This window comes from Lycium barbarum, chromosome 1, assembly GCF_019175385.1.
Source record: "Lycium barbarum isolate Lr01 chromosome 1, ASM1917538v2, whole genome shotgun sequence".
NCBI classification, from domain to species: domain Eukaryota; kingdom Viridiplantae; phylum Streptophyta; class Magnoliopsida; order Solanales; family Solanaceae; genus Lycium; species Lycium barbarum.
In genome coordinates this window covers 17265109-17278248 of record NC_083337.1, presented here as the reverse complement: position 1 = coordinate 17278248, position 13140 = coordinate 17265109, and the positions used below count along the sequence as shown (strand labels likewise).

Here is a 13140-nt window from a genome sequence, read left to right as displayed (position 1 = left end):
TTTTACATATCAAAAATCTTTTTTTAATTTTTTAAACTTCATGTCAAGGCAAAATCAGACAAATAAAATGAAACTTAGGGAGTATATCTTAGGATCAAAGTTCCTAACACCACTAGCACTATATATATGCCTTGCAGCTCTGCCTATCTTCCTCCAGAAAAGCACACCGAACAGAGGGTTGTGTACAAAAGGACAAACGAAAAAGGGCCAAATATACCTCTGTACTATCGGAAAAGGGTCAAATATACCCTTCGTTATATTTTAGGTTTGAATATACCCCTACCGTTATATTATTGGTTCAAATATACCCCTCATCCGTTAAAGTTGTCCAAGGTGGATAGTGAATCCTACGTGACACTAACATTTAGTGAGGTGGATGCCACATGGCATACCACCTCAGCGCCCCTAACACATTTTATCCCTCCTCTTTATTTGTTCGTCCACCATTAAAATTTCCTTCCCTCAGAATCATAAAATGCCCATGTTCCTAACTTCCTATACATACACATATGCATGGACTCCAAGAAAAAAATCCCAAAATTTTAAATAAAATAATCAGTTAATTAGCTCAAAAAAACAGTATTGAATGAAGTTTCAGTGTGCAATGTGAACCCATTTGCTTTGCAAAGGGGAAAAATCGGTTCTTCTGTAGACCCACTTCATAGAATTCAAGAACTAGCTAGTAGTCCTCGATGGTTTTACCGTGATTGATCGGAAAGAATGGAGGGTGTAAATATTTTCTGTGTGAACCCATTTGGTGAACACTGCATTGTAAAAGAAAAAAGAGGAAAAGATTGATTTTGTTGGAGACCCATTTCATAGGATTCAAGAACACTACTAGTCCTTGATGATTTTACTGTGTTTGATTGGAAAAAAAATAATCAGTTTCTTTGTAGACCCATCGGATAGAATTGAGTCTCACTTCTCTTTCCTCTCTCACCATAATTTGTTCTTACCGATGGTGGCGGTAATGGTTGTGGAGGGAAAAAAAATTTAGTGGTGGAAGAACAAATAAAGGAGAGGGATAAAAGGTGTTAGGGGCGTGGCATGCCACCTCACTAAATGTCAGTGCCACGTAGGATTGACTATCCATCTTGGACAACTTTAATGGATGAGGGATATATTTGAATCAATAGTATAACGGTAGAGGTATATTTGAACTCAAAGTATAACGAAGGGTATATTTGACCCTTTTCCGATAGTACAGGGGTATATTTGGCCCTTTACCGAAGGACAAAAGAATGGCAGAAGAGTCCCTAAACAACCATCCAATAAGAAAGTAAGTCTTCTGCCTTGCCCTCAAAATCTTTCTTTCTCTTTTCAGTAGTTAAGCTCTTTGTTACTCTCCCCGTATCAATTTAAGTGGCACCTTTCAGATTTCGAGATTCAAACAAGTCTTTTTTTAACGTAATTGTTTTTATATATCTTTTAAATATTTTAAATTGTCAATTATTATACTAGTAATAAAGTTTTTTCTCATTCAGTGAGAAATTTATGTTATAAAACGTGCTTTTTTCATCTCATTCCCACCGACAAGCTCATTAGGCAAACTCATGGTGTGAAACAGGTTTAATTGAAACACTGGGAAACTTGCTAGTTTTTTCCTGTGAAAACACTACTATTTAGGTTTTTCTTCCCAACATTCAGTGGCTATTTCCACTGAACATTTTTCAGTGAGAAAATAGTGATTTTTTAGTAATGTTTATTTCAAAAAACTAAAAGATTTCATGCCTGAATTCATGATCAAGCTTGAACTATTTGACTTCTGAATTCGAACTGTGCCACATAAATTGATACAGAAAAAATAATTAATATTAATTTCTCTCTCTCTTTTTCTTTTTCAGGAATGCAGTTGTTACAGGGGGAAACGAAGGTATAGGGTATGAAATAGGCAGGCAGCTAATGGAAAAAGGAGTAATGGTAATTTTAACAGCTAGGGATGAAAAAAGAGGCAAAGAAGCTGTTGAAAAGCTATTGAGAGAAGAGTCTTGTTATTATCATCAAATGAATCTTGTTGTGTTTCATCAAGTTGATGTTGTGGATCCACAAAGTTTTTCCTCTTTGGTTGACTTCATCAAATCTAAATATGGAAAGCTTGATATTTTGGTAAGTCATCTACAACTACTCCTTTTTCCAATGAAAATATAGCTTGATATTTTGGTAAGTCATCTACAACTACTCCTTTTTCCAACGAAAATATAGCAACAGACACATGTTCTCAAATAGGAATTACATAATTTCATACATCACTTGCCTCAATATTATCATAGAAATGAGTTTATATTTTTAGATTTTACCATATTTAGCATATTTTGTACTATAATTTGGGTTATTTAGGGAAACGACAATAATTTTTTAATTTGTGATGATTTTCATTTTTTGATGCATAGAAAATTAATTGAGAGTGATATTCATGTTTATCATCACAAATTTAAACATTGTTAGGTGAATTAAAGTGAAAAAACTAAAATTCCATTATTGAAATTTTTAAAAGCTTGAACACTCACAAATGAATTTCATGATTTGTTAAAAATTTTGACAAATTGGTGATTGGGGTGAAGATGTCATTTTGAAGCTATTAGGTGAAGATTTGAGCTATTTGGTGCTGTTTTTGATGCATTTCGATGGAGTTCGTAGATGAAATCCAATTGTATTACAAGTTTGTATAATTTTATATAGGCATAATACATTAACAGGCACTCAAACTTGGTTTCAGCTAGCAAGTATGCCCATCAACTTTTGGTGTGCACAAGTAGATACTTCAATTTGTCTTCACTTTGTCAGTTGAACACTCCAACTTACAAAATGATCATCTAGATACCTCCAAAATTTATTTGTCACGTCAGCATTTGTGTTTACGTGTTCAACTTTATACAAGTTGAGGTGCCTACTTAAGCACACCTAAAGTTGGAGGGCATACTTGCTTGCAGAGGCCAAGTTTGAGGGTATATTTATGTATTATGTCTTTTGTATAATAGTGTAAAAGTATGTATAACACCTCTAGTACACTAGTATACACTTTTATGAAAGATTGATACATTATTTACAATATATATAATATTTTATATTTGGTGTATAAACACAGTTGCTAAAACAATTAGTTATGCGGACATAAGCTAAAAATATAACTAGATGGGTGCAACATGTTGTGTTGGACATGTACAGTTTTGGAAGAATTCCCTTTTTTCTTGTTCAACCTTATGAAATCTATATCTATATATAATATAAAGTTAGGCATAGATAATTCTATGTGGCACCTCTCTATGGTCTCCATTGGCATTTATCTTTTTTCTCTTTTTTTTGACTTTTTCTCTCATTTTTTAAAATTATTTCATTTTAAATAATTATCTCCTATAGTCACATTTCATAACTTCTACTTTTAATTATTAATTAATTATATTCATAACCCTAAAGCTTCGTAACCCCCAAAAGAATTATTGTGCAAGTTTATGCGCACTTTGTGTCGTCTAACCAGCTAAAATATTGCTTAATGTCTTCTAACCTTTCTTTGTTGTAGAAAGTTCAGATTCTTTTTTCTTCTTCTTCTTCTTCTTCTTTTCCTGTTTTTTAAATTAAAGAGATTCACACTCTTAACTCATGAAAAAATAAAAATACACACTATCTATCTATTAAATACTTGGCCCTTTGCTTTCTCAAAGAAAACCAAAATTGAGCCATTTGCTACGGTGTTCATGGATCAGTTACAATTTTTATTTTTATTTTTTTGATTGGTGTCCTTCAAATTAATTACAAACCATTCACGTCCATATCCTGTATATTTTAATAGCCTGATAGGCTTCAAACATGGCTAAGCCCCACCTTCAAGTATTCGTGCCATTAACTAGATTCTTCTTCTCAAAAATGCATCTATGCCAAAAGTATTCATGATTGAAAGGATCAATGTTGTTCAAATTATAAACTGATTATCTACTTGTGTGTTTCAAACGCAAATGATTTCCCCTACTTCCTGTTGAATTTTGCTTGAACAAGGGATCCGGTTCATATAATCGATGCTGAAAAATAATTCAATAGCGTTTTTGGTGAATGCATTTATGTATTTTGGAGGCTAAGTATTTGGATGAATAAAGTCTTTCATAAATTGGTTGAAACTCTTTCTTAAGTTGTGAATCATTGTTGGTAATTCCTCTCATCTTCCTGAGTTGCTACAAGTAATTACAAGTCGTACAGACGTCAGAGAGTCGGTCTTGTGTTTTATTTGCCCTATTGCTCCTTTTGTTTCTCCATATTTATAAGGATGTACTCATATATATTGTATATAGCAATTTGCTTAGTTTTTCTTTGGTCCGTGATAGTGATTATTAAATTACTGTTTTTTAGGTTAAATATTGGAATTTTCATATTACGTTCATGTTAGATTAAAAATTAGTCTTGTATTTTAGTGTCTCATTACATTGTTAATGCAAATATGATATTCCCGTTGGATTGCTTTATTTTTTGTTGATCTGATTTCTCAATACATACTAAATATGATTTTCACCAAAAAAAAAAAAAAAGGCTTTTATTGTTTTACATATAATATGCCCTATAAAGATATATAAGCTTTGAGACAAGTGATTTTTGAATATGGCTTAAACGAAGTTGTATATTCTTGCCCTAGGAATATCAGTATTGTTTTGTGTATGTTAAGAATCGTGAAAGTGAGAGGGCTGGATTATGTTTTATTCAATCATAATGCTTATCTATTTATTTTTATCCTTTCATCTTATTTTTCCAGTTTACATCATCTAAAATATTAGCTCATGTTTTTAGTTACTTATAATTTCTTTTTGAAAAAAAAATGAACGTTTAAAAAAGAAAACTCTGAAAAAGAACAAAATACGAAATAAAGAAGATAAAAGGTGAAAGAAAGGAAAGAAGGAAATGAACTATAAAGACAACAATTGAGTAAAATAAAATTAGTTTGCTTTTGTGAATTTGGGGTCCACGGTTCGCCCTTGCTCTTCTTTGTTTTTCCTTTTGAAAGAAAAACAAAGCACCAAAGAAAAGTAGAGCACTAGCTCGAAATCAAGCAATGAATGAAAAACTAGAAAATAATATATATATATATATATATATATATATATATATATATATATATATATATATATATATATATATATATATATATATATATATATTGTAAAATTTAACTACATAATGAGAGTGTATATCACTAGCTCGAAATCAAGCAATGAATGAAACACTAGAAAATAATATATATAAATATTGTAAAATTTAACTACATAATGAGAGTGTATATCACACACACATATAGATATATATGCACAGATGTAGATCAATTTTATTGAAATTCTTTTTCCTTCTTTACACGTTTTTAGAGAAACCACCTACTATTTAATTATATAAAAATTAACTATATTTAAAATACAAAAAATTAAGTTGTGGATTACAAGTTGAATTGAATGTATTCGGATTTGAAGCTAAGAATATTTTCTAAAATATTTTTAATATCCAAATACTGTGGAAAAGATTATTTTATAAATTTAATGATGTTTTATTATTTGCGCGTAGCGTGAATGAGTTCACTAGTATAATATAAATCTAGGCATATACAAGATGATGTGACACCTCTCTATGGCCTATAATACTATTATCTTTTTTTCTCCATTTTTTGAGCCTTTATCTAATTATAAAATGAAAAATTCTAATTATCTCTTAATTATTATGCTCAATAATGGACAATTTATGGCTACGCATTAATTAGCATTCGAATACATAATGGTGGTTCATTGGAATGGAAGAAATGGGCACGATTCCCATACCTTAAGCAAATTAATGCTCTTAATATATCCTTGTATGTAATGATAGTGGATGATTAATTCTTTGCCTCATCTCTACAAGACCAAGAAATGTATTTATCTTTTTTCTTTTTTTTTTAATCTTTTTTATTGTTTTTAAGATTTTTTTCTTTTATGATTTGAAAGAAATATTTATAAAGACTACGACCATTAATGTTATCCAATTAAATTGACAATTTATACATGTTAATGTCTATTCCATATTTGTCCCTTTTTTGCTCATTTCTTGTTCATGTGCTATCATTTTAATCTCTATTTAAAGTGAATAATTAGTACGTATTAATTTTCATGCTTTTTTATCTTCTTCTATAGCCGTTGTATATATATCCTCAAAATTTTCATTCATTTGTCACTACAATGCTTCAGTCTAACAGTTTTTTTCTTTTGGCCTAAACGTCTAACTTCTACAATTTTTTTGTTTGTTTGCTCTCTTTGTGTATTTGTATGGTCAAGTATTAATTGTTTAAATAGATTATCTTATTTGTATTAAATTATCCTGTTTCACTTTCATTTCAAAAGTGAATATATAAATCATGATTCAAAGTAACTTTTCCGAACTTGTACTCTTGATGCTGTGAAAATTATGATTATGACTCCTTTATATATATATATATATATATATATATATATATATATATAGTCGCCGGATGTGTTTGTTTGTTATATATTTAAATTCTTTATTTGTAAATTATTAGCTTCATCAATTATTTTAGTTAGATCACCTTATTCATAATCTACTTTCTGGAGCAAGTACAAAATCATTCTTTGCATCCTAGGAATGAATTAAGGAAAGTTTATAAAAGAGCAGAGATATATAACAAAAATAACAAAAAGGTGATATGACTCTTTGATCTTTAGCCAAATTTTCTCATTTTTGACCTTTTTTCTTATTACTTTAAATAACAATGTCTAAATATAAATTTCTCGTGATGTTTCAGTTACAAATGCTTCATTATAAGCTCAAAAAGGTGAAAGCAACTTTAATCATCTCCTCTTAATATCAAGGTAAAAACTTTCTTTATTTCACCATTTTCTTGACTTTTTTGTATATTTATTTTAGTATTTATTTGGGGGATTACAGTGGGTATGTTGTTGTTGTTAATTTGCTTATTTAGTTACTTCTGTGAAGCTTTTCTTGGCCAATATTTATATTTAGAAATATTAGTTCATCCTAAATGATTACGTATTCTAATAATTGATCTGTAAAATTTGATTTGGATTGAAAAGATTAGTTTAACCCGAGAAGAGAATTTTAAAATTATTTTTCTTTGAACCACATTTCTTTATTTAACATTTTTTTTTAATCTTTCTTTAATTTCTCATCATATATATTACAGTAAAAATTTAATACTTTTAGATGCAAATATTTTATATATCACTTAGTTTTTTATTATTTTATGTGAATTTCCTCTTATTATGAAGTTTTCTTCTCCACTAAAATAATGTTTGATTTTTATATATGGTTTTTTATTTTTATATATGGTTTTCTTATTCAAATTTACATATATCAATTTAGATTGATTTTTTCTTATTTAATATACCATGTTTGCCATAAATTCTTTCGTCAAATAATGTATACATAAGTTTATGATTTCGATCATATTTAAAAAAAATTACGACACCGCACGAAGTGCGGACAAGTACACTAGTATAATAGTTAATTTCATAGTTCACCATCCATATCTTTCAGCCGCGGACAAAATTTGAAGTTTCTAGATTCGGGCTTTTTGCTTGCAAGTTACTCCCTTCGGATCAAAAAGAGTGTCCGCTTAGTCATTTACACACGCTTTAAGAAAATATTAATTCCTAGACAAAAATAGGTAATTTGACTAACCTATTCCTAATTAAATAAATATTGAGATTTGATCACTTAACACTTAAGAAGGACAATTTTGGAAGAATAAGGTTAATTCTTTCTTGATCTGGTAAGTGGACACTCTTTTTGAATTAAAAAAAAAAGTGGACACTCTTTTTTATCCAAAAAAGATTCTAAATTTATATTTTGTACATATTAATAAGAAGAAGTAAAACAAATACAAAATTGGGACAAAATGACTAAGTTTCGTCGAGTTTGTACCGTAAACTAGGGGTGTACATGGATCGGGTTGGTTCGGATTTTTTAAACACCAAATCAAACCAATAAAATTTGGGTTTTTCAACCTCGGATTTCTCGGGTTATTCGATTTTCTCGGTTTTTTTTTTTGGGGGGAATAGTCTTAATACAAAACATATAACTTTATTTCTTTAGTCTTAGTAAGATACAACTATATAATTAAGTTGTTTCATAAGAAAATAACAAAAAATGTGAGAAGAGTGATGACATTGTATTAAAATATTCAACAAAAGATAATAAAATAGGTTAAAATAAATATTGCTAATTAATAAGCCATAAAGAAAATGATCATAATCCAAAAATACTAAGTCATGCTAAATAAGTATGGCTAATAAGTATTAATTACATGACAAGAAAAAAAAAACTTAAGTTATGTATTTTCACTCTCTAAACCAATTATGCAAAACTAAATAATAGATATCCAACATCATTGACATTCCTAGTAGTAAATTGAATCTCAATTTCTTTTGTTAGTATTAGGGTTGAGTTGGTTTTGGTTTAGACTTTATATGAGTTACTAATATCCATAGGATATAAAACCTATTGACATTCAAAATTTTAAGTTCAAGCTTGAATAATATGAACTACGAAAAAATTTAAGAAATGTTTATAAATTACATTACAAATAAATATTTTTATGTATAAAATATTTTAAAAATTGAATACATGTAATGTCGGGTTGGTTTGGTTCGGTTTGACTTTTGTTAGCTAAAACCAAATCAAACCAATTATGGTCGGTTTTTTTTTTTAACACCAAACTAAGTCAAATCAAACCACTAATTGGATTTTTTTTCTCGGTTTATCGATTTGGTGCGACTTGTCGATTTACTTTGTACACCCCTACTGTAAACAATCTACTCCTGATATCTTTATAAGTACTATTTTAGTAATTTGTAAAAAGCTTTTCTTTTTTTACCTGATATCATTTATCCGATAAAAAAATATTATCCGGTAATTAAGGGAAGGGGACACTTTTATACGGCAAAAAAACAATGTATCGAGTTTTAGGACGTTATATGTCAAAATAATCTAGACATTTTCTCTGATTTGGCGTGTCAAATTTGGCATTCGGGAATTCCGCTAATGATTTTTTTTTTTTTTTGAGCATTTTAATCTTCTAAGCAACGTAGTAAGATGTAGTTATATTTAAGTGAGAAAAAAAAAACTTTTTGACTTTATTGCAAAAAGTCGTAAGTTCAGTTGACCATTCATGAAACTAATCCAATTTATCCTTGAGTTTGTCTAATAGCTTTTGTAATTAAATTAATTAATATCCTTTAATCCAAGATTCATTGAAAATAAACAGATTAGAATATACCATTATCTCCTTTTTTTTTTTTGGTTCGTCGATCTTATCTTTTTTTTTTTTTTTTTGGTCGATCGGTTTCTTGTCAAGTTATTATAAAATAGTCTCATATGGAGTTTAGTGGACGATATTTTCTAGTTAGGAAACGAACGAGCGATGGAGACGTAGAAAGTATCATAAGTGGACCCAATACGGTCACATATTCTTGGGTTGTGTACAGTGGCGGAGCCAGAATTTTCATCCAGGGGGTTCAAAAATTCTAAAAGGTAAATATACGAAGAAGTCAGGGGGTTCAACATCTATTATATATACATAATAAAATAATTTTAACTTTGAAAATACACTGTAATTTTTCGCCGAGGGGGTTCGGATGAACCCCCTAGACATACGCTGGCTCCGCCCCTGGTTGTGTACCAGTATTTGTTTTTTGGGACTTGGTTGAATTTTTTTAAGTTCATTCACTCGGGACACAAGTTCAAGCAGTAACGTCTGAAATTTTGTTACCTTTTGACATTTCCGTCTGATGTGTGGCCTTGTGAAAGCCAAACAAGGCCAAACATCATACATTTCTACCAAAAGTTTGGTATGGGCTAAGACAAAGTTCGGTCATTTTCTACGGCATGCATGTAAACATTGACAAAATTTTATGTTTTGAATTTTTCGTGTATGCCTGAACTTCAATCGTACGTAACTGAAGTGTATGTAAATATTGGCTAAAATTTCGATCATGTGTGTCTGAATATTTTTGCCATAAAAAAAAATATTCTTCAAATTTCTACCAATCAACACACGATTTAACACCCAAATCTATTCCAAATAAACTCAAAATTTGGAACAAAAGTTTCATATATTATAAAGAACAAATCACAATCATCAATTTGTTGAATCAACAACAAATCTAACAAATACATTTAGCACCCTTTAAATTTTTCATATATGTCTGCATTTCAGTCAGACATGACTGAACTGTAATGAAACCAACAATTCAATATGAAAATTTCCAATGTAATGGACATTACTAGCAATTGAAAGCATTGATACTTCGTATTTAATAAGTATTATTGGGATAATTTGATTACATTTTGAGACTTGATTTGCAACACTATGTAATATTATCTTAAAATATTTATAATAGCATTTTTAGGTTAGAATTTAGATTAAAAATTATAAGAATATGTCTTAGAAAAGGTGGCCGACACAGCTCAACCCACGGCCCACGCAGGGCTAGACTGACCATTTTAAGGTCTGTCGCCATGGTAAGTCTATCTAGGCAGGGGCAGATTTACCTTAGGCCGAGGGGTGTCACGTGACATTGCTTTGTCGAAAAATTTTACTAAATATTTCTACTACTTAGAAGAGTGAGTTTTGCTCACTCTTCGTCATCCGTTGTGGGGCCCCCCATAAAAAAAATAATTTTTGCCCCCCCCCCCCCCCCATAAAAAATAATTAAAAAAAAAAATCCCCCCCCTCCCCCAATATTAAACAGGTCCACAAAAATAAAAAATAAAAAAGTGTATTTGGACGTTATCATTGTGCGCACAATCTCAAACCCATGAGTGGAGCATATGTGATAGATATGGTGGTCAAAATGGCCATTGGGCTAATTGTGCTTATGTGTCCTTCCCTTCCCCGAACCTCCACTATGACGATTCTACTTTTTGTTGTGACAATGATAGGGAAATGGAAGTGGAAGAAGTTGAGAAGGGACAAAATGGAGAGTTCAAGCTCATGATAGAATGCCTACTTGAAGGAGGAAATGAAAAGCAAAAAGCCTTGGAGGAGTACTTGGAAACTAGTCTCCAAAATGGCTTGATGAATGAATACAAAAATCTTCCGTGGGCATTTGAATAAAATCAAGAAGAATTCTCAAATGCTCAATATGAGGAGAGAATGCCCATGTTGGAGGCCAATCATGAAAAGGAGGAATCAAGAATTAAAAATCCTCCAAACGAATCCATTTTCATTAGAGACGCCAAAGAAGAAAAGAAATTAGAGTCAACCGTTGTCTTGAGAAAAATGGTGGAAGTTGACTCTAGTTTGGGGGAAAATGAGAATGTCAAAATCCGAAAAAAATTGCAAATTGGGAGGTTGAAGTCTCACTCCAAGCATTTTTCAACATTGGATTTGTATGGTGATATGGGAAATTGAGCCACATACATCCATGTTGGATGGTGAAGAAGAAAGACAACTGCCTTACATCTTGCAATTCGAAAGAGTAAGAAGGCAAAATGACATTCCTCATTTGAAAGCCAAGAAGTGCAAAATGAAGAAATTAACGTTTGACTTGTTCATCTACTTACCACCCCCCACCGCTCGTGGTCACAAACTTGAGTCCAAGTTGGGTGCCCAATTCATAAGCTCCAAATGGCGAGAAAAGTGATGAAGGTAACCGTCGTGCCGCGACGTTAAATCAAGCGCTTGGTGAGAGGTAACCCATCGTTTTAAAAGTTTTAAATCGTTTTTGAAATTTTATTTTTTAGAATAATTTAGTTTACGGTTTTTGACTAATCTGCAAAGTTTCAGAATTTTTGGAGTTGTTTTGAGCATGTCGGATTCCGGACAGCCCCCCAAAACCAGTAAAAGCTGCAAAAAAATATTTTCTGGTGTCATAACATGCAAATCGCATGTCGCGTCGCATGTGGTGACAGAGAGTAAAAAAAAAAAAAAAAACGGGTGACATCACATGCGACTCGCATGTCGCGTCGCATGTGGTGACATAGAGTAAAAAAAAAAGTTTTTTTTTCTTTCTATTTTTATGTTTTGTTTTGATTATGTGCAGCGAGGACACTGCAATGTTTATAGTTGGGGGTGGCACGTGGTAGCGCATTATATTTTGAAACTTGCTCAAAATTTTTGAAAATTTTGTTCTTTTGACATGTTGTGGATTAGTCACTCTTATTATTTTATTTTCTTTGAGGAAAAATGTGAAAACTCTTGGCTTGTTTGGTACTAATATAGTTAGTCTCTTGCATGTGAAATTGAAATGCGAATACCCCTCCAAATTGTGTTGTGAATGTTAAAAAGCAAGGTGCATATGAAAGAATGATCTTTGTGACAACTTTGTGGCTCATTTGGTGACTCTTTACCTACTAGTTGTGTTTACTTTGGATTATGAGATATTGCACTAGTTGTTCTTGCTTGGGAAGTGAAATTGATCCATCTTGACTAGTTCATATGCCATGTGTGTGAGTGTTTGTTGAATAATTCTTGTGTTTACTTTTATCATCTAGAACTTGCCCGGTTAGTCGTTCAATGCTAATTTTGATTATGTTGGTTGGAGAGATGACCTTGGGCTATCTTTGTGATTTTTGAAAAAGCCTCTTTAGCCTCTAGCCTACCATTGCATAAATAATATCACTAGTAACCCCATTTGAGCTTATGACATTTTCTTTGATTGCCACATTACAAGCTTTTACCCTTTTTGATGAAAAGTCTCTCTTTTGAACCTTTCCCTCCTTGAACATGAAATTGTGAATTTGAGGCCAAAAGCCTAAGTTGGGGTGTTAGTGTTGGTTGAGAGTGGTGAAGGTTGGTGTTGTGGAGAATTCAAAAGAAAGGAAGAAAATTTAAAAAAAAATACAAAAAGGTTGCAAACTTTTTGTGCAAATAAAAAAAAATAAAAAAAAAGGTTTGAATAACTGGGGAAACTAGTATGCAAAGGAATGAGCGATGTTTTGAAATGAAGAGGAAAGTTTGTGTAGTGTTCAAGGAGGGCGTAGTCACTTGTATCTCAAATACTTATCCTACCCTTCCCTAAGCCTACATTACGAGCTTAAAAAGTCGTTATGTGATCTCCAACTGAATGTTCTTGAGTTAGTGATGATTGAAAATAAGAGCAAGCTTATGGTGTGATATTTGTAAGCACTAGAAATTTCTTTGTTGAGTGTAAGTGACTTTGTGTA

The 13140-nt window shown here is 31.2% G+C and overlaps 1 protein-coding gene across 1 annotated transcript in view; it reads left to right on the top strand.

Annotated features, from left to right (window-relative positions):
* Window positions 1-1848: 1848 nt before the first annotated feature.
* Window positions 1849-13140, top strand: part of LOC132632725 ((+)-neomenthol dehydrogenase-like) — a 37893-nt gene continuing 26601 nt past the window's right edge. Inside the window, exon 1 of the mRNA XM_060348779.1 lies at window positions 1849-2106. Coding sequence (XP_060204762.1) covers window positions 1903-2106 — 204 coding nt within the window. The 5' untranslated portion in view covers window positions 1849-1902. The remainder of the gene's footprint in view (window positions 2107-13140) is intronic.